Genomic DNA, 20,252 nt, shown 5'->3' with positions numbered 1-20,252 from the left:
GACCTCTGAAGCCCCAAACTCACACTTCTGTTTGGCAATAAAAAGGTTCTCCTTGCGTAACGCTAATAAGACGTCCCGCAGATGATCAAGATGTTCCTCCATCGTCATACTAAAAATTAGTATATCATCGAAATAGACTACCACAAAGCGTCCAATGAACTGTCTGAGGGCTTGATTCATTACCCGCATAAAGGTGCTCGGAGCATTAGACAACCCGAATGGCATAACTAACCACTCAAATAGTCCCTCCGGAGTCTTGAACGCAGTTTTCCATTCATCACCGGGGCGAATCCGAATCTGATGGTAACCGCTCTTAAGATCCGATTTGGTAAAGATAGAAGCTTTTCCTATCTGATCCAAAAGATCATCAAGACGTGGTATCGGGAATCTATACCGCGTTGTGATTTTGTTAATAGCACGGCTGTCAACACACATGCGCCAGGAACTGTCCTTTTTTGGGATAAGTAACGCCGGGACCGCACAAGGGCTCAAGCTCTCCCGCAAATAGCCTTTCTTTAGTAAGTCCTCCACCTGTCGCCTCAGTTCCTCGTGTTCTTCCGGACTCATGCGATAATGGGCACGGTTTGGTAAAACAGCGTTGGGAACTAGGTCAATATGATGTTGGATATCTCAGAGAGGAGGAAGACCGGACGGAAGCTCCTCCGGAAATAGATCTTCAAACTCTTTGAGAATGGGGGTGAATGCTGGAGGACACGGTAGTTGTTGTGGTGGAGGAGGGGTCAAGGCGACGAGGGAAAATATCGGGCTGCATGTACGTAGCTCGTCTTCAAACTGTGATTTAGAAATAATTAACAAGTTTTGCTTTGAAGAGGTGTGCTGTGTGGTGCTCGAGGGTGCCTTATCCGTTTCTGGTGAAGGTAAGAGTGTTATTTTGCGCCCTTCAAACATAAACGAATGAGTATTCGTCTTGCCGTTATGCAAAACTTCCCGATCATACTGCCATGGACGTCCCAAGATGAGATGAGAGACATCCATAGTCGCAATATCACAATACAAGGTGTCCTTGTAAAACAACCCGACAGAGAGAGAAACCAAGGCACGCTGAGAAACGTATACTTCGGCGCCGGTTTGCATCCACAGCAGACGATAAGGGTGAGGATGAGCTTCGGGAGTGAGCGATAATTTTCGAACAGCTTCTTCGGACACGACATTTGCCGAGCATCCTGAATCAATAACAAAACGAGAAATTTTTCCTTTGACCGTGCAGGTTGATATGAACAATGACGTGCGTTGCCAGGCCTCGTTGGTTTTAGGAGCCATGCAATTCCGGCGTATCATGAGGCAAGTACCAATGTCACCGTAAACCTGCTCTTCGTCGACGTCGTCAAACTGTTCTTCATCATCGTCATATATTGGATCGCCGATGATTTCTCTGTCGTTGGCCAACAAACCCCGACGACCCTTATTAAGAGGATAAGCCGTCTGTATGTGACCTCTTTCCCCACATGTGAAACAACGGAGAGCGTTGGGGCGAGAAGGACGAGGTTCAGCTGTCGGCGTGACAGTTTCAGTAGGACGAGCGTTGTTCCGTTGTCCGGTAGTTGATGTAGCCGTCGTATCACGCCCTGTAGAAGTGTTGGTGTCATCGGTGGGGGTCGTGGTGCGTATTCGTGAGTTTACTGGCCATTGGTTATTGGTCGCCCGTGATTGTTGCTCAACCAATAAAGCTCTTTGGCGTGCTTCCGAGACCGAGCTAGGATCAAACTGCTGTAGCATATTTTGTAGTTGAGGACGAAGTCCTGCTATGAACCGAGCTACCAACTGATCTTCTGAGTCGTGCACGTCAATTCGTGTAAGCATCTGATAGAATTCCTTAGCATAATCCTCGACTGATCGGGATCCTTGACGTATGTTATGGAACTTTTGGAACAATAGGCGTTCAAAACTATACGGAATGAAGATTTTCCGCATATGTTTCTTAAGCTTGTCCCAAGAGGTGATTTTATCTTTTCCCCGACGCGTTCTGGAGAGCTTAAGTTGGCTCCACCATGCTGCGGCGTGTCCGCGAAAACGTGTTGTCACCAGAGGCACCTTCTTCTGTTCGGGAACGTCCTTGAATTCGATGATTTCATCGACGGTTACAAACCAGTCAAGTAAGTCCTCCGGCTGCGACCCTCCATTGAACTCGGGAATCTCAAGTTTTAACCCCGATGTCCAGCGTAAGTCATCGTTGTTCCGGTTATGTCGATCGTGTTGTTGTTGACGATGTGGACGATCATCTCCGAATGGGTTTTCATCGTCGATATCGTCGTCTTGCTCATCAAAAACGGGATTGTTGTTGCGGTGTTGCCGTTGTGGTTGAGCTACGTGGGCTGCGTTTGCTGCGTTTGCGGCGAAGGCGGCTTGTACTCCGGCTTGAACTCCGGCTTGAATTGCTTCTGCCATCGTTCGTCTCATATTATCTTGAAAACTTTCCTGAAAGTCTTTTAGGAATTGTTGCATCTGCGTCCATTCGTTCGGATGAGGTGCCATTGAAACCAAAGATCGATAATCACGAGTAGAATCGCAATTAAAAAGGTCTCTGATACCAACTAATGTAGCGGAAGTTTCTGTAGTAACCGATAACGCGAAGATAACGTTGAATTCTGCAAATGCCCGTTAACTAAGTCTTCTTAAAGTCTGTTGAATTCTCAAAGAATGCCCAGAAACTAAGGATCAAGAGTTGTATAACACAAAGCTCTAAGTTTTTATTAAATCAAATAAAAGGTAACTAAGAAACAATAGCAGAGATCTATTTATATAGGATCACAGACGAGTCCTATTTTAAGAAGTAAAAACCATAAGATAAACATGAAAGCCAAACGATAAGGATACTTAAGAAAAGGAAAACTTTAAATAAAACCAAATAGGAATAGGAGATGTAAGCTACATCAGATATTGATATGTTTCTATCATTATCACATGCAAACTTGACACACAAGTAACAAACGAATTCTCCAATGTATTCTTCTTAGTCCCTTCTTATCATATTGGAAATGTTTCTAAAACTCTATAAACAAATGACATGATATGAACAAAAAGCAAGCAACGGTGGTAGCCGCCGCATCCATTTGCTGGTGGTGGTGTCTTTGCCACCATACTTCTCTATGCAGGATTGACTAGGGGTGAGCATGAATTGGATATTCGTTCGGTTTTCTAATTCCATCAAGTTTGACTCTCATGTAGAAACAATCAATGATTATAATCATCTCTATCATTGATTTTCTGTCTTTATGTGTTACAGTTTCCACATACATATACAACTTGTTTCATTGACCTTTTTTTTTTTGTATATATTATGTATCTTAAGGGAATTTAATTCATTATACTATAGTTTAGCAACGATGCTATTTGAAGTTTGTGACATACCCATCGTACATGTGTCTCCATCTTTCATTTGATTTTTTCTTGAGTTTGATTATTTATCTCTGTCTCTATAATCTGAAGTATATGCTTTACTTTACAAACTTACAAGATTTACCATTAAAAAGATGAAGTCAACCAACATCGATAGAGTCTTTTTTTTTTTTTGTCAACACATCGATAGAGTCTTGAAAATTAATTGACCGAAAAATAGAAATATTAAATAGATATTTGTTCCGAAATATTTCTATAATCTATTTACAGATATATATCTATTACCAAAAATAATTAAGTTTTGTAAAATTTTCATAATTTCTTCCGTTTCTAAAATATGTAATTAACTTTTGGACTTTTGGTGGATTTCATCCAGTGTTTTTAAACCCGGACCGAACCGGTGGTCGGATCGGGTTGAACCATGAACCGGACAAGAATTCGGGTTGGTTTAATGTCAAAACTCAACTAAAGTTGAACCGGTTAAAAATCCATATCGAACCGTCAAAAACCCGGGAACCGGTGACCCATTGAACTAATCAAACCCCGGTTCGAACATAAATCAAAATTTTATTAATAAAATAATTAATTTCTCTTATTTTAAAGTAAAAATAGGATTTATAAAAAAATAATAAATTATCGTCTCTTGTCTTTTCTTTTGATGTCTTTGCATCTCACAAATCACAACATTCACAAAAATTAATTTTTATGTCAATATATTATTTTTGTCTACTTCTCACTTTGTTTAATTTTATTTCATGATCACTTGTGTTAAAGATTCTAATAACTGAAAATTTTACGTTTTTGAAATTTGTATAATTTATAAAAGAGAAAAACACTTGTTTTATTTCAAAATATATTTTTTAACAAATGTATATATTTTTTTTAAAAGTGATGAAGATTTAGAGTAATAAAGATCTGAAGAATAAAGTTTAAAAATTATTTTTGTATTGATTTTAGATTTAGACTATTAAATTAATTTATAACTTTTGCTACATTTTAGTTGTTACTTTTTAAAGTTTTTCTAAAAATTATGGCTATTAAAACATTTATTTGATATGATCTATCTTTGTCAGAATATGCATATTATTTACAAAATATCATTAAATTCAGTTTAATTCAATCAAACCCGGTTCGAACCTTGTCGAACCACAATGACCCATGACCAAAAATATTTTCAGTTCACTAGCCGGTCCGGTTTTAAAAAACATTGTTTCTATATTATTTAAACCGAAGTAAATTTTATAATTACCTCTTGTTTTATTATATTAAAGGGATAATTTAATGTTTACTATTTTCATGGTACTATTATTCATATTTACCACCACTAAAGGCACATTTTCAAAAATACATTTTTCATTAAGTGGCAAAAGACTCTTATATCTTTGTTCTCTATATATATATAATTAATAATTATTTAAATTTTTTTTTATTGTTTTTGAATAATACTTTTTCAAATTCAAACGTTTTTATAAATTAAAAAAAAATTCGAATTTTTTTTTCAAAATTTCTTGTTGAATGAAACTATTTTTTAATTTTTTGTATATTTGTTTTTAAGTATTTATTTATATATCTATTAAAATCCTAAATTTCACATTTCAAAAACCCTATCCACCCTTCAACTCTAAACCCTAAGTCTAGATATTAGTTAACCCTAAGGTTATAAATATCTTTTACCTTGCATTAAAAATAAGGTAAAAGTGGTTAGTGTAAACATGAAACGTGGTACTATGAATGTGGTATTTTTGAAAATTTCTCTTATTTATTTGGCTTTCTGTTTTAATAACTATTTTATTTATATTCTTTTTGAATTTAATGACTGTATTTATGTTAAATATATATCAGATATATGTTTTTAGAAAATAATTTATTTGATTTGTTTTAGATAAAATACATTAAATAATCTAATATATTTATTATTTTTGGTTATTCCAGTAAGCCAATAATCTATTAATTAAGTAAAATACACTTCACGATTAAATCCTAAGAATTTTGAAATTTTCAAATTCGATTGGTTATTTGTAAATATATTATTATTTAAATATAATTTTAACAGAATTTTCATTGTATATTCATGAAATACTCTTATTTAGCTAGTTGGAGAATACACTATTTTTTGTAAGGGGTTATTGGTTGTTGTATTTTAATGGATTTGAAAATCCGAACTAAATCTAGTGTTATTGGTTCTATGATTTTCAAATCTGTATTAGAATCATGTGTTATTGGTTTAAGATTCATAAATTCTGTATCAAATCAAGTGTTATTCAATCGTACGGATTTACTAATATATTTGATTTTATAATGGATTTGAATAGATTTGTTTAGTTTTTTTAGTTATAGTTAAAAATACAAAGACTCAAATCCAAGGGAAAACCTCCGGATTTGCATATTTTACTTGGATTTATAAATACTATATGGATTTCTAAATCAATCAAAATATATAAACCAATAACACCTCCTTAGGCTTTCAAGTTAAATTATAGAAAATAACAAAATGTTTACAACCTTAGTGCTTTAGTTCAGGGCACAACCCAATTCCAGAAACTCATAGTTAAAAGAATCCAATTAAAAGCAAACCCAGAGCCCATTTGAAGCCCAGTAGTGGTGAGTTTGACGCTGAAGAGGCAAAATACGATGGTGAGCGGAAAGATCGAGAGAGTAATGGTTTTTTAATCGGAGAAGGTGCATGTTGGATCCATTGTTGCATCATGGCAGAGCAGAGAACCGGATTCGTTTCTCTAAAGCTCTAGATTTTATTCCAAAGCTGTCGATCAACAACGGAGAAGATAGTGTCAACCGTTTTGAAAGTATTCTGATGGAGCCTGGTGTTTCTCTCAGACCAAGTCCAGTAGATCGTTGATTGCCAGGCAAGTAGGGTGAGAAGTCGAAGCGGACGGTGACCTCTTTGTCTAGGTAACTGCTGCATCTGATTAACGTTGTGATCCCATAGTCGATTTGGCTGGATCTTTAGCCGGTTTGCGCTCATTGACCACAGATCAAAGCTGAAGTTGCATTCATGAAAGAGGTGGTTCCGAGACTCAGCCTTTGAGCTGCAAAGAAGACAACTCGGCCGGATCTTCAAACCCCATTTTATAAGTCGATCTCTAGTAGGACATCTGTCTAGTATTGCCAACCAAACAAGAAAATTGTGCCGAGGGATGCTGTATTGCGTCCATACTATGGAGGATCAGTTGACTTCATCTATATCTCCTCGCAAGTAAGTGTAAGCCTCCCTTGTGTTGAACTTTTTTGAGACCTTACCATCGATCTCCCACTCATAATAGTCATGTTTTCAGTAAATTCAACAGTTGTAAGATAGGCATGGAGTTTGAATTGTTCGTCTGATCTTGCCTGAAGGATTCGCCAAGCGCCATTCCTATAAAGAGAAGCCACAGTTGCTTTGAGAGGGATTCCCAATCATGAAGATGAAAGATTAAGGTGAGCTGCCAAGTTTCCAAAGGGAGACTAATTATCAAACCAAAATCTTGCAGTAAGTCCATTCGCTAGTCTCTGCTTGATTAAGGGGAACACTTCATCCTTTAATTTCAGCAACTTGTTCACGAGCCATGAGAATGAAGCTTCCGGTTTTGTTGTCCAGTAGTTATGAATTGACTCTTGTAAAATGACTTCTATTAACCAGGCAACCTAGATTGAGCTCCCTCGGAAGAAGAGAAGCCATATCAGTTTCAAGCAGCAAGCTTTATTCCAAAAACATAGATCCTTCACTCCAAGTCCTCCTTGAGATTTTGTAAGTACCACTCAGTCCCAGGCCACTCTCGCAGAGTTATGACTTTCAATATTGTCTTTCCATAGAAAAGTGTTATGAAAAGAGTTAATTCTTAATTCTCGAGATTTAGTTTCTTCCAGCTGAGAGGGATCCCAAGATAACGCACCAGCAGTGTTCCACAGACCATACCCGTTGATGCTTGTATAGTTTCGATTTCACTGGAATCTAGGCCTGAAAACTGGTTTTCTGAAGCTCACTGCCAATCATTATGTCGATAATCTACTTTAGACGATTGACACATTTTGTTTAGTAACTATAACATAGTTTAGTTTGGGTACAATACTCAAAATTTGTCAACTAAGCAAGTTGAGATTTGTGACGATCAACCATTCATTTTCAAAAATAAATATTGATTAAAAAATAAAAATAAAAAATCTGATAGTTAAGCTAGTTGAGGCATGTGATTAACCATTCTGTTTGTCCTTAGTCTTTAATTTGATTATTCATCAATAGACAGAACATCATTTATAGCATAACAGATTTTATCATTATTAAAAAATGATGTCAACTAAAATAAGATAATACTAGATTTTGACTCGTGCTTTCAAAGCGCATGTTTATTTTCCTTTTAAAAATTTCTTTTAAAAGTGAAATTATTTTTAAAATATAATAATTCGTATATGAATATTTTTATTTTATAGAAAACATAAACTTATTACATTTTTTATTGTTATTTTTAAATGAGTATTTATGTTTATAATTCAACTTGATTTTTTAAATGATTTAAATTGGTAGTTTTTCAAATCAGTTAAATATATTATGTTGTAAATTTTTTTGTCGTAGTATATTTTTTAATGTCATTTTTTCAATTTTAAATTGATAATAAAATTGATAATAAAGTATTTATTACTCTATTAATAAAGATTTACATATTTCAATACAAATTTTTCAATAATTATTGAAAGATAAAACTATATTATGAAAGGAAAAATATAATAATCATGTTTATATTTTTGTTAATTTGAACAAAATAAATATTTTGAATTGTTCACAAAAAAAAACACAAAATATTTGAAATTGGACTGAATGGCAAAGGAAACATATTTGTAAATTGGACAAATTTCATTGTCGGCCCAAATAGCCCAAATGTTGTTGATTTCTACCGACAAAATGTGTGGTGTATGCCCCATCCATGTTTAAAAAAAACAAAAAAGAAAAGAAAAAATACCTCTTTCGACGTTTCTTCTCCTTTCTCAGATGTTGAAGCAATTTCCGTGGAGATCTGAAGCTACAGAAATCAAAAATCCATTCTGTTAAATGCTGTAACAATTGCTTGAAGAGGTGAATACTGAGGGTAGCAAATCGTATTTGGAAACAGAGTCAAACCGATGGTTAGAAAATCGGTGGATTCACCAAGGACTTCTTCTATTCCGATCTCTTAAGGTTTCGATCTCTAACTTTTTTTCTTTAGATTATATCTCATCTTTACACATTCTAACATCGATCAAGATTTGGTAAGAATAAATTTCGTAACTGTTTTGTATGTCAGATACGAAATCAACAGTGAGAAGAACGATGAGTTTGAGATGGTTGTCGATTTTGTCTTTTCAGATATCTTTGACAAAGTGTTAATAAGATTTGAAAGACAATAAACGGTAAACATAATATCACGTTTTTAATCCAAAGTTAAGAGTTAATCTGAGATTTTTTAAGCACCAAATATCGATATGTAACATATTTTTTTCTGATTTTCTCCTGCATGTCAGATTGGAATGGTTTATAATAGTCCGAAGAAGATCCGGCGCAGGGGTCAATATCTGATATTTTAAAATTGATTCGGAAACATCTCTGCAAAAACAACAGCCAAATAACACTGGAAACAAATAGTAAGATTCATCTGACAATTTCTATTTCTATTAGATGTGTTAACTGTTTGTTTTGTTATTAATCTTATCATCTATTTTTTCAGGAAAAATATATTTTTGAAGAATTATTAACCAGTTCCAGGTACAAAGATTATGAATTTCATTCTTATAAGAAGATAACAATCACTTTAATATTAAAGATAAGTTATTTTTTTAAACTTTGTTTTCTCTTACATCAGTATATAATTTGTGTTTCATCTACCAAAAAGAAATAAAACTTTTATTGGGTTTTGTTTGCAGGAGAGATAAAGAGATGATTCAGAAAGGAACTAATATCATAAGTACAACATACCTGAAGGAAGATAAGTTTTACAGACTTTGACTTGCATTTTAAACTCATGTTGTTCTTCAAAAGTATCAACTGCAGGCTAATGTTGGTTACTATTTTTTTCAATCTCTATCTGACAGTTGTATAATGATGAAGGACATGCGCCAAAGTACAACCAAAGCTTTACAGTACAAAAGATAAGTCTCCGACTATAGCTTTATTTTATTTGGTTATAAATGAGAGAACATTGTGTATTTTTTTTAAGATTTTAATGCGATGATTTAACAGTATAGATACAATTCGTGTTCAAGTCGTGCATTGGCATCTTTAGAAACAGAGCTGTATTGGGAATTGGATGACATGGGACAGAGATAAAACACTTCATCAATACGTAAGTGCATATTAAAATCTTAAGTTGGTAGTGATTAGTCTTGGAACTGAAACTGGTAGCTAGGAAACAAACCTGAAGATTGTTTGATGAATGTTGATTGAAGTGTGGTATTTGTTTGATGTCAATTTGTTGAAGTGCTTGATAATAGTGTTCATATTCCAGCGAAACACTTATTGCAAAAAAAACAAAATGTTCTTGAAACGATTGTTTTGTTTAAAAGTAAATAGGAAGCAGAATCAAATAGGTAGTACAACATCACAAAAAAACACATGAAAAAAAATAATCAAAGATTTGCGAATATCTCTTTAAAGACCACATTCATTGTCTGACGTTGAGGCTTGCCTTCACCGTCGACAATCAAAATCTTCAATCCTTTTTTAGAAGTCACTCTACAAATAGCCACATATTGCCACATCAATTGGTAGTTGTCTCCTCCTCATTTTGAATGGCAGCTTTTTATCTGAAGGTGTTATAGAGAGTCTAGGAAGAAGCACAATTCGACCAACCTTTTCTCCTGTGATGACTTTTGCCTTAATCATGAAGTCATACATTTCTGTAATCTGGAGTCTAGTTCCATTCATTAGTCCTCCTATAGGGTCAATATTCCTAAGCAACATCACAGGACACCCTATCTTCAATCGCAGACTATGGTTAGGTAAGCCTGAAGCATTGATTTTGTGCAGAAAATCTGGAGTAAGAGCCTGGTCTTTCTTAGAAAACATGTCTGAAGAGTCTATAGAATCAGAGCTCAAATAGAACTTTTCCTCACCTGCATTGACAACGAAAATTAAATCTTATAGCAAACACAAGCAAAATCCAGAATTGAATTATTTAGAACAAATACGTAGGCAGAAAACAAACCTGGCAGCTTGTCCAACATGCGCTGATTAATCATGTTCACATCTTCATTAGTAGGACAGAGTATTGCTCTTTCTTGAAAAAACTTTGGCTCTCTATTCTGCTGTAAAGAAACAGCATCCCCATACACTGCGTTGCTTATAGCTTCTATTGGATCATCAGCATCAAGAATCAAAAACTCATCTGGAATAGTGATTAGAGCTTCCCATCATTTCCATCACCAATCTTTCCATCGCCAACGTCTAAAATCCACTGTGAAAACTCTTCCAATTCTTTTGCATCTTCAGGTGTGAGATCATTTGACATTAGCCTCATGTTCTTTGTTAGCTGCAAAACTTTAACATGCTTCCAGAGATAAGAAGAATTAAGAGACTCCAAAACTATTTCAGGCCTTCCAGCTCTATGAATAACTGGCAGTACTTGTCTAAAATCCCCACCCAAGACAATTACTTTCCCAGCAAATGGTATGTTATTTTTATTTCCAACGATGTCTGTCATGCTTCTATCCAAAGATTCAAAACAGTGTTTACTCATCATTGGAGCTTCATCCCAAATGATAAGAGAGGCTGCTTTCACCAAATTCGCCTGATCAGTTCCTGGTATCAGATTGCAAGTAGAAAAATCATCTGGATTTATAGGAATTCCAAATCTAGAATGTGTTGTTCTTCCTCCCGGTAGCAATATAGAAGCTATTCCACTGGATGCCACATTCAAACAGATTTCCCCCCCTGTATCTGATAGCAGCAGAAAGCAGCTTCCACAAGAACGTTTTACCTGTTCCACCAAACCCATACACAAAAAAACACACCTCCTTTCTTAGTGAATACAGCATCCGTAATCTCATCACAGATTTTCCTTTGCTCATCAGTGAGTTTTGGAAAGTCACGATCATGATCAGCTTTTAACTCCCGGCGGTCGTAACTGAGCTCATCCATAATCAACACATGTTCATATATACTTTCTGGGATTGGTTGTGGCATAGACAACCAGTTCGCCAAAGAAGTTCCATTACTTTTTAGAATCTTTTCAATCTCGATAAGGACTGCTTCTTTTTTTTCCTCATCAGATAAACAAAGATCTGCGTGTATCACAAAAAAAATTAATTATTGAACGCTGGTGATTTTGCAATAGAATCCACGCTAAGAGTTAACAAATTCAAATATATAACCTGGTCGATGTAGTTGCTGTCTTCGTTTATGTTGAATGTCCTCACAACGGAACTCCCAAGTCTTCTCCCAAACATCTTCAGGCTTAGACAAAGTACCAGACATCACCATGATCACAAATGCATGGCGCAAATATGATGCAGAACCAGTAAAACTTGTCCTCACGATGTCATCTATATATTCCTGATCATCTTCAAGAAGTCCTCTTGCAAAACATGTCTCTTTATATCCAGGATAAAGAACACCGTTAAATGTTTCTATGTCCTCAAAAGAAGTAGGACCTCTGACAATTTTTAGCAAGACACGCAAGTAGAAACCTTGTTCAATCTTTCGTGGAGCATAATTGATTCTCCCAATACTAAATCCTTTCTTTCTAAGATGAAACTTTTTATCCTTTTTATTCCAAGTGAAAATTGTTGGAATTTCAGCTAAAGTGAGGGACCGAGCAACTTCACTGACCTTGCACAATTCGAACCAGCCCATAAACATGGTATTATCGATAAGCTTTCGAGTGGTAACTTCTTCGTATGTGTCATCATCCTTAAAAAAATGATTGGTTTTCCTGGTAGGTGAAATTGTATTCTCTCAACTGGTGTTGATCTGTAATGTATTGGGAACTGAAAGATCCTCCAACCACCTTCCCTTGCTGAGACATATCTGTAACAAGATTTTGATTCATAAATGAACTTTCAAAGAATTTACAAAACCATAACATAAGCCATACGAGTCTTAGGCTATCATTTTTACCTGCAGTTAAAGAAGTCTTTGATCTCATTTTTACTTTCTTCGTTTGAATCTGCATTTGTGGCAGTATGGTCCTTGGGCACACTGTTATCTGAAAATAAGAAACCAAATTCGTAACTATAGAGATGTTAAAGAAGTACTTTAAAATGCACAACGATCACAGCAGTTTAAGAAATACTTCAACTGCACAATAATCACCTGGAGTTACATAACTATTTTCTTTAGGAGCATTCTTATCGGGAGGTTCAACAGCAACAATAACACGATCTTGTCCTTTATTAATATACTTGAATAAGTATTTTATAGAACCAGTCTGATTGCACCATTCCACATTAATGTGAGCTCGATACTGAAGAGACAACTCCTTGTTATATGGTATGACATATGTGTTGTCACACTTGAAGTCTTTTTTTTCTATATAGCCGTTCCCTTCTTTTCTTCTTCTATAAACCGGATAACCCTCCTTGTTCACATATGTTTTTTCAACATGAATCTTAGGATATTGCTTGGAACATTGCCCATTCTCCATGCATGGGGAATTCATGTTAACAGCTCCACAAGGACCATGAATCATCATATCCTTAACTACTTCATAAAGCTCTGGCTCTTTCTTTATTTGAAATTTCTGCTGAGATGATTTTGTCAATGTCATCGGTTGTAGAAATTGTGGATTTAGGATGTATGAATAACAGAATGTGTGCATGGGGTAGACCACATTTCTGAAATTCAATTGTATACATTGCTGCCAGAAAAAAAAAGAATCAATTAGAATAAGAGAGGCTAAAACATCACGAAATGTAGAAGGATCAATTGGTCAAGAATAAATCACCTGAAACAGTCTTGGCCAAAAGTTGCTTATCTGTTAAATCTGTCATAAGAGATTCCAATTTGATTTTAAACAGTCTGCACAGAATTTCGGGTCTATCTTCAGCGGCCAGCTTTCTTGGTTGTAAATACCTGGTGACTTCAGGCCATTATGGATTGCATTTAAAAGTTATAAACAGATCAGGAAACCCAAAATGTCTACAGATAGCCATTGCATCTAAATACATGTTCTTCATGTATCTTGGTCCTCCTGTGAATGAGACTGGTAGCAAAAATCGACTTCCTTGCTCATGCATATATGTTTTGCCTACATTTTCAGCTTGTTGGATAGAGTCATAGCTGTCTGATCTGAGGCTTTTTTGGTTCATCCTTAGATAAAATAACCGGTTTGACTCAATAGTAGTATAACCATCAACCAGAAATTGTTGAAACAATCTTTTATAATGCAGTAGAGTATGACACTCATTCTCTCTTTCCTGTAAACGGAAAACATACCACTGTCTCATGCTGATTGTCTGCCTCTTTAGTTTTGCTGTTGCATCTGTTCCTCTCTTTTTAATCCCTAGTCTGAACCCATCTTCACCGTATGTAAATATGAAAGGATATTGAAGAGCTAGATAAGCAGGATGAATTTCACTAATCCTTTTAAGTCATCCAGTTTGTTTCTCTTGCAACACAATATCTCTTTTATCCACGTCCAAATTGAAATCTTAAGGAATTAGTGCAGCTACTTCAGATGCAGTGGGAGTGTCATATGTCCTTCCATCTTTCTCTCGATTACTAATAATACGCATATGAAATGTCTCGTCAGGATTAGTGTCAAACCAATCACGAGCTGATCTAAATTGATGAACATATGGGTTGCACTCGTCTAGCATAGCCATTAACGTCTCTATAACTTTCTTCCGAAGTTCCTCTTTCCTTTCCTTTTCAGTTGATTTCTTATATTTCCTGCGAAAATACAAACATGATTCCACAGATTAGTTCTCACATGTTGATTATTTAACTTCATAACTCGAACTGATTACAATTGGAAAAAAAATTACCCAACAATACCAGCTCGGTTAACTATCTCATTTTCTGTGTCGACAATATAAAGCTGACCAAACTTAGCTGAGTCACCGTCTGATGGTTTTAGACTACCCATCAAATGGTAGTTCTCTCCTTGTAACTGAAACATTTGACGACCAATACCTTTTGAACAGAGCGGTCCACTTTCCCACCAAGAGATGTAAATGAGAAAACCATGTTTATAACTCTAATATTTTCACGAAAATATCTACTCATTTCATCATCCTCTGTCAGCAATCTTCTCCACCTTGATAGCTTTTGACCACAGTTTCTTGGTGTGCGAAGTTAGATCTGCTGGTGGGTCAGTCCATGCTTCCTTTCGCTTTGTTGATGGTGTGGACATCCCATCAGTGTGTTCTTGACTCTCAGTGAGATCAACAGATACCTAAAATATAAAAACAATAATTAACTCGTAATTAATAATACAAAAGATTCATGTATATGAAGTCAAATTACTGAAAAATAAGCATACAATCATACCTCTTCACCACTTGTAATAGTCAATACTCCATCAGATTGAGAATTCTCTAGATTGACTGAATCAGTTAAAGCAACCATTCTGTCTTTGAATTTTTTTTTCAATCTTGTAATCTCAGATCCATACAAAACATGTTCTTTTACAACTGAAATTCCAAATGTGAATGTCTTTCCAACAACAACAAGGATGGCGTCAGGCAAATCTGTAGGATCCTCAAGCTTAATTAAAAAACAACAATAAATTATATTAGTAACACACTCCAAGTATATGTCACAAGAGGGAAAAATATCAATAATACACAGTTTTAAAATCACACCTCATCAAATGATCCGTTCAGCAATTTTTTTGCCGATTCAACAATCATTCTTTTGGCAATGAGATCAAGAAGCATCAATTTTGTTTCTCCTGTATCATCCTTAACCATCAAATGCAGTTTAAACCTACACACAACACCAACAAATAAGATAACACAAAGTGAGAGTCGCATCTTGATTTGAACCAGTTACCAATCGATTAAAAATACTCACCTTGGCGACACATTAGAGACATTTTCTTTGCACACCTCACACCACCAGAGGTGGGTAGTTATGTCTTTCCCATTAAGAGTTTTCACCAAAGTGCCCACTTTTACCACCTTTTTGTTGCATATGCAACAACCAAAGTAATGCCAACCCCAGTCTGAGTCAGTTGCATAGAATGTGCAGATGACCAAGCACTTTTCAACCTGCTAACCAAATGCCTTGTCAGTGTATATTATTTTTTTCACAAGAAAAATTCTAAAATATGAAGTCCCAAACCTAAGTTGAATCAAGTAGTTCACGAATGGTTCTTTTTGGAAAGAGTAACCATTTGTCTCGCTTGTCTTGGATACTTCTCACATCATCCAACTCAAGTTTATCATCATTAGACTCCCAGAGGGCAAGGGGTTTATCCTCGTCAACAAACCTAACACATGCGTATAAACAACATAATGATTAACAGTTAAAGAAAAATCAAAATTTGCTCTTGTTAAAATCTATAAGATGAAACAAAACACCACATTTGTTTGAACGCAACAGTCTCTGGAATTGCAGGATTAATCAAGAGCAGTGATGCCTCAAATGCATTGGTGATTTGGAGTTCACCTGCATCGAATATATAGGTACGTATATTATAAAACGGTTAATATCCCAATTGAACATTATAATTTAAAACTTCTTGCTTTTGATAGATAAGAAAAGAGTATACCTCTGTATCTCCCGATCTTTGCAAACCTGATTAGACATATGGGTTTCCCCTCTTCTTCTTTACTGCAACCCTCATAAAGGATCTAAGAAAAGTTGCCCCAGAGACAACATGGAACACGGGAGTCACTATAATTGAAAATAGAATATGTATTAAACTAATATAAATTAGATAGGACATAAAAATATATATAAACTTTCACAAAAATACTTACTTGATGTCGCGAAGTGTAAACTCCACTTTCCTTCTTGGATTCCCTGCGACTTGGATAGTTTCAAGCTCTCCCAATTCCATAACCTGACCAATCACATCTGCAAAATAGTTTTAAAAATCAGCGGTTTCAGTTGGTCAAAATGTAACAAAACACAGTTACTAATTTCTAAATTACCAATGAGAAAATTTGGGTTGAGTGATCCACTCAAAACAGACTGAAAGTCCACCAAACTTAAGAACATGTCTTCATTCACAAGAGGAGATCTCGTGATTGTTGTATTCTGAACGATACTCATTTTGAAGGAATGATCGGTTGATCGATAGGATCCATTTGCAGGACTGAGGTTGAAATTCTGAATCCACCTCCATGCGCCAACATGAAGAAGGCTTTACTCTCCATGTAAGTCTTCTTGCAAGAGGCATGGATTTTATTTCCCTTGTACATGCATTAAACATTCATTAACAGACGGTTAGAGAACAAACAAAAAACTATAGAATAGAGTAAACACTACTCCCTCTGTTTCATTATAAGTGTCATTTGAGACTTTTGCACACAGATTAAGAACTCATTTAATTTTGCATGTTTTCCATATAAAAATGTTATTACCCATACACCTACTCCTATTTCAACCAATATAAAAATAAACTGCAGAATAAAGTTAATAAATTGTGCATCGAAATACTAAAACGACACTTATTTTGCAACGAAAGTTTTTCTCTACAACGACACTTAATATGAAACGGAGGGAGTATTAAAATAAAAGCACTTTAAAAAACAAAACTCACATTTTCATCGGATAGCACAATCTCAAGGGTGTCCCCGTGCACTGCGTTGTATTGCTTCCAAGAGTGCAACACTTTCACATGCACTTTCCAACCACTCTTGAAGGGTTTCACATCTTTCAAAGAAGTGACTTGCAAAATTGAAGACATTTTAGGTTATTTCGAGAGTGTAGGTATGATTAGATGTGAGAAACAATAGAGGATGTTGTGGTGTATATGTAGTGTTAGATTACTTGATGTTCACTAAAGGTCGCCAAGAATAATATATTGCATATTCGAAGTGATCAGTTAAGGAAATCCCAAGAGTAGTAATCAAGCAAAAAAATATTTTAGGTGATATGTATCCTTGATGGCCAAGTTAGCGAGATTTTTCTATTTTGTTAGCAAAAAAAAAAGATTTTAGGTGATATCTTCGTGAATACTATAGACTTTAACTAAAGGAAACCGGTAGGATTGCATATTGTTAGCGAGATTTATGTATCCTTGATGGCCAAGTTAGCGAGATTTTTCTATTTTGTTAGCAAAAAAAAGATTTTAGGTGATATCTTCGTGAATATTATAGACTTTAACTAAAGGAAACCGGTAGGATTTCATATTGTTAGCGAGATTTTCTATTTTTATGCATTTACATTTCTGTTGGAATAAAGTATATTCATAATATCATAGATGTAAAACAGCTCGTAACAACTTTAAATTCGTTATTAAAAAAATTTAAAATAAGCATATGATTTTTCTGTAATTAATATCGGCTTATAAAACAAATCTTATCTACGGTTTCACCATTTTATTTTTGACAGATACTAATTAGTAAATGATATAAAATGAGTTTACGGTTTTTATATTGTATTTTGGGGTTTAGGGTATAAGGAAGAGAACCTAAAGCATAAGTAGTGTAATGAAAATGGTGAAGTGAATCCTAAACTATTATTATGGTTCAGCTAATGTATTTTGGAAATTAGTTTCAACTTTTTCAGATTAGCACTCACTTAGTAATATTATGTTTCACTTAATATAAATACTATATTTCACTTAGTATAAAGTATACAATATATAGTACAGATGTATTAAGCAAATTCACATTTTTAGAAAACGTGGGTTGACATATTAAAATTAGACAGTGGACCTATTTTAAAAGATATTAAAACGTTAGTGTGGGCTTTTAAAACAGATCAGGAAACTTTTCAAAAACTTAGTCGATGCCCATTAAAAGGGACGCTTTCTTTGTGTAGTATGACTACCCTTAATCAAATAATCAATGTCTTTGCAAAAGTAGCGACAACCCCTAGGCTATATTTGCGAAGTGATTTTACCACATGTCATCTTTACAATCAATTTCACAAAACAAATATGACATGGCTAATAAAATTGACGACATGGTTTTCGGAAAAATATGACATGGATAATTTCATTTAATGTTGATTTATATTTTTGGCAAACTTATTAGAATATGGTAATAATTCATATATTACATTTAATATGGATTTTTTTTTTGTAAACTTTTTTAAAATATGGTAATAGCTCATACATCATCTTTAAAATAAATATATTCATATATAACATTTTAAATTTCGAAATATTATTATTTTTGTATAATTATACAAGTTGTATTACTAAAACTTTCAAAAATTTCTACAATTTTTAAAAATTTAAATATCTAATCGTAAGATCATTAGTTTTTTATATGCCTACAAATTTTATAAATATTGTTTAGGCTAAATTTTTGATAATTATATAATGTTATATCATTTTTATTAGTTTTATACAAATTAATTTAATATATATCAAATATATATTAAATATTAGTAAGAAAATAGTAAATCTATAATATTTAATGATATTTATTTTTAAATATAAGTTATATTTAAAAAATTTCTCACCGCACGTGGTGCAGGAAAACACCTAATTGATAGTAAATAAAAAGGTAGAATCCTATTTTAATAGTATAGATATGACTTCTAGTACGGTAATGGTATAGACTGGCTACATGAAATATTTAATAAAGTATCTTCTAAAGTAACAACGATGAAATATTCTTACACATGATTCGCTTCGTATTCCAAACTGAAATTTACTTTTTTTTTTAACAGGAGTTTCAAAGGCGACCCGTAATCCGCACGTGGTTTCCGTTTGTCCAAAGGCCCGTAATCCGCACGTGGTTTCCGATTGTCAACCATCTAATCCCCTTGGCCTGGAACCAGCCGGCACTAATACCCATTACCCAAGGACCCGGCACCAACGCCGCGTTAACTTTAAACTTGGGGTGGGCATAAAGCATTCCGTGACCACAGGGAGTATCGAACTCGGGTCCGTATCGGTTGTGGTAACTACCTCAAGACCACTAGCCCACCACTCCGTGGTTCTGAAATTTACCTTATGTTGGACCATCTGATTAACCTCATTATTTTAGTATGTATTGTTACATTATTTATCTTTTCGTTTTTTTTTTTGAACTTTGAAGGTGATATAGAGTCTGAATGTTTTTTTTTTTTTGAAGTCATTTAAAACAAACAATATTTATACTTTCTAACTCTATATGTAAATTGTAAGTTCATGGTGAAGGAAAACAATTGAAGTCATTTAAAACAAAATTAAACTTAATCCTTCTATCTATCTTATGTGTAAATCATAGTTAAACATAAGAAGCTTTAGTTCTAACACAATTATAGTCTTTTATATACATACATAAAAAGAATAAGCAAACATACCTATATATAAATACATAAAAATAACATTAAATTACGACATCGAACTAAAATTGTCATGTAGAAATAGGAACACCCTCCTAGACTCATATACAATCATTTCCTACAAAAGTAAATATACATCTCACATAAATATCAAAATTGCATGTCGCCACAACCTCGATTAATTAAATTCAATCATACTGCAGAACTATAGCTGCTTTTGGTGCCGCGTCTAGCTTACCTTTATGGTTGAGAAAATGGATGAGACATAGGATGAACATTAGCAAGAGAAACGCTCCAAGCACTATAGCCACAACCACACTCACACTACAAGAAAACAATGGTATTCCAACGACAAATATCGTCGGTATGTCCTCGGAATAACGGTATTCCGAAGACATACCGACGAGAATGGTCGTCGGAAATTTCTCGTCGGAAAATAAAATTTTCTCGGAATTTCCTCGGAAAATTTCGAGGAAATACCGAGAATTAAAGATTCCGAGGACATTCCGAAGAAACATTTCCTAGGACTGTTCGTCGG

The 20,252-nt window shown here is 34.5% G+C and overlaps 1 protein-coding gene, 1 long non-coding RNA gene and 1 pseudogene across 5 annotated transcripts; 1 reads left to right on the top strand and 2 right to left on the bottom strand.

Annotated features, from left to right (window-relative positions):
- Positions 1-630: 630 nt before the first annotated feature.
- LOC106297423 lies at positions 631-2,406 on the bottom strand. Its single transcript, XM_013733661.1, has one exon. It carries the CDS (start codon positions 2,404-2,406, stop codon positions 631-633), a length of 1,776 nt encoding a protein of 591 aa, XP_013589115.1.
- Positions 2,407-8,269: 5,863 nt separating this feature from the next.
- On the top strand, positions 8,270-19,513 carry LOC106296840. 4 transcript variants are annotated; one of them, XR_001261323.1, is made up of 8 exons: positions 8,270-8,524; positions 8,631-8,736; positions 8,848-8,967; positions 9,051-9,088; positions 9,247-9,665; positions 15,881-15,948; positions 16,548-16,644; positions 19,115-19,513. It is a non-coding gene; the product is annotated as an uncharacterized LOC106296840 (long non-coding RNA). The 4 variants fall into 4 exon arrangements; XR_001261322.1 differs by having other exon boundaries at positions 8,289-8,524; positions 9,051-9,665; positions 16,582-16,644; XR_001261321.1 differs by having other exon boundaries at positions 8,289-8,524; positions 9,051-9,665.
- Positions 9,674-14,703, bottom strand: LOC106296839 (annotated as a pseudogene).
- Positions 19,514-20,252: the final 739 nt, after the last annotated feature.

Source organism: Brassica oleracea, chromosome C6 (assembly GCF_000695525.1).
Source record: "Brassica oleracea var. oleracea cultivar TO1000 chromosome C6, BOL, whole genome shotgun sequence".
Taxonomy (NCBI): domain Eukaryota; kingdom Viridiplantae; phylum Streptophyta; class Magnoliopsida; order Brassicales; family Brassicaceae; genus Brassica; species Brassica oleracea.
The sequence above is the reverse complement of the archived record's forward strand: the minus strand, read 5'-3'. Positions and strand labels throughout refer to the sequence as shown.

Bases quoted from the DNA above. Each gene is read 5' to 3' on its own strand.
- LOC106297423 (XM_013733661.1), bottom strand. From the start codon at position 2,406: ATGGCAGAAGCAATTCAAGCCGGAGTTCAAGCCGGAGTACAAGCCGCC.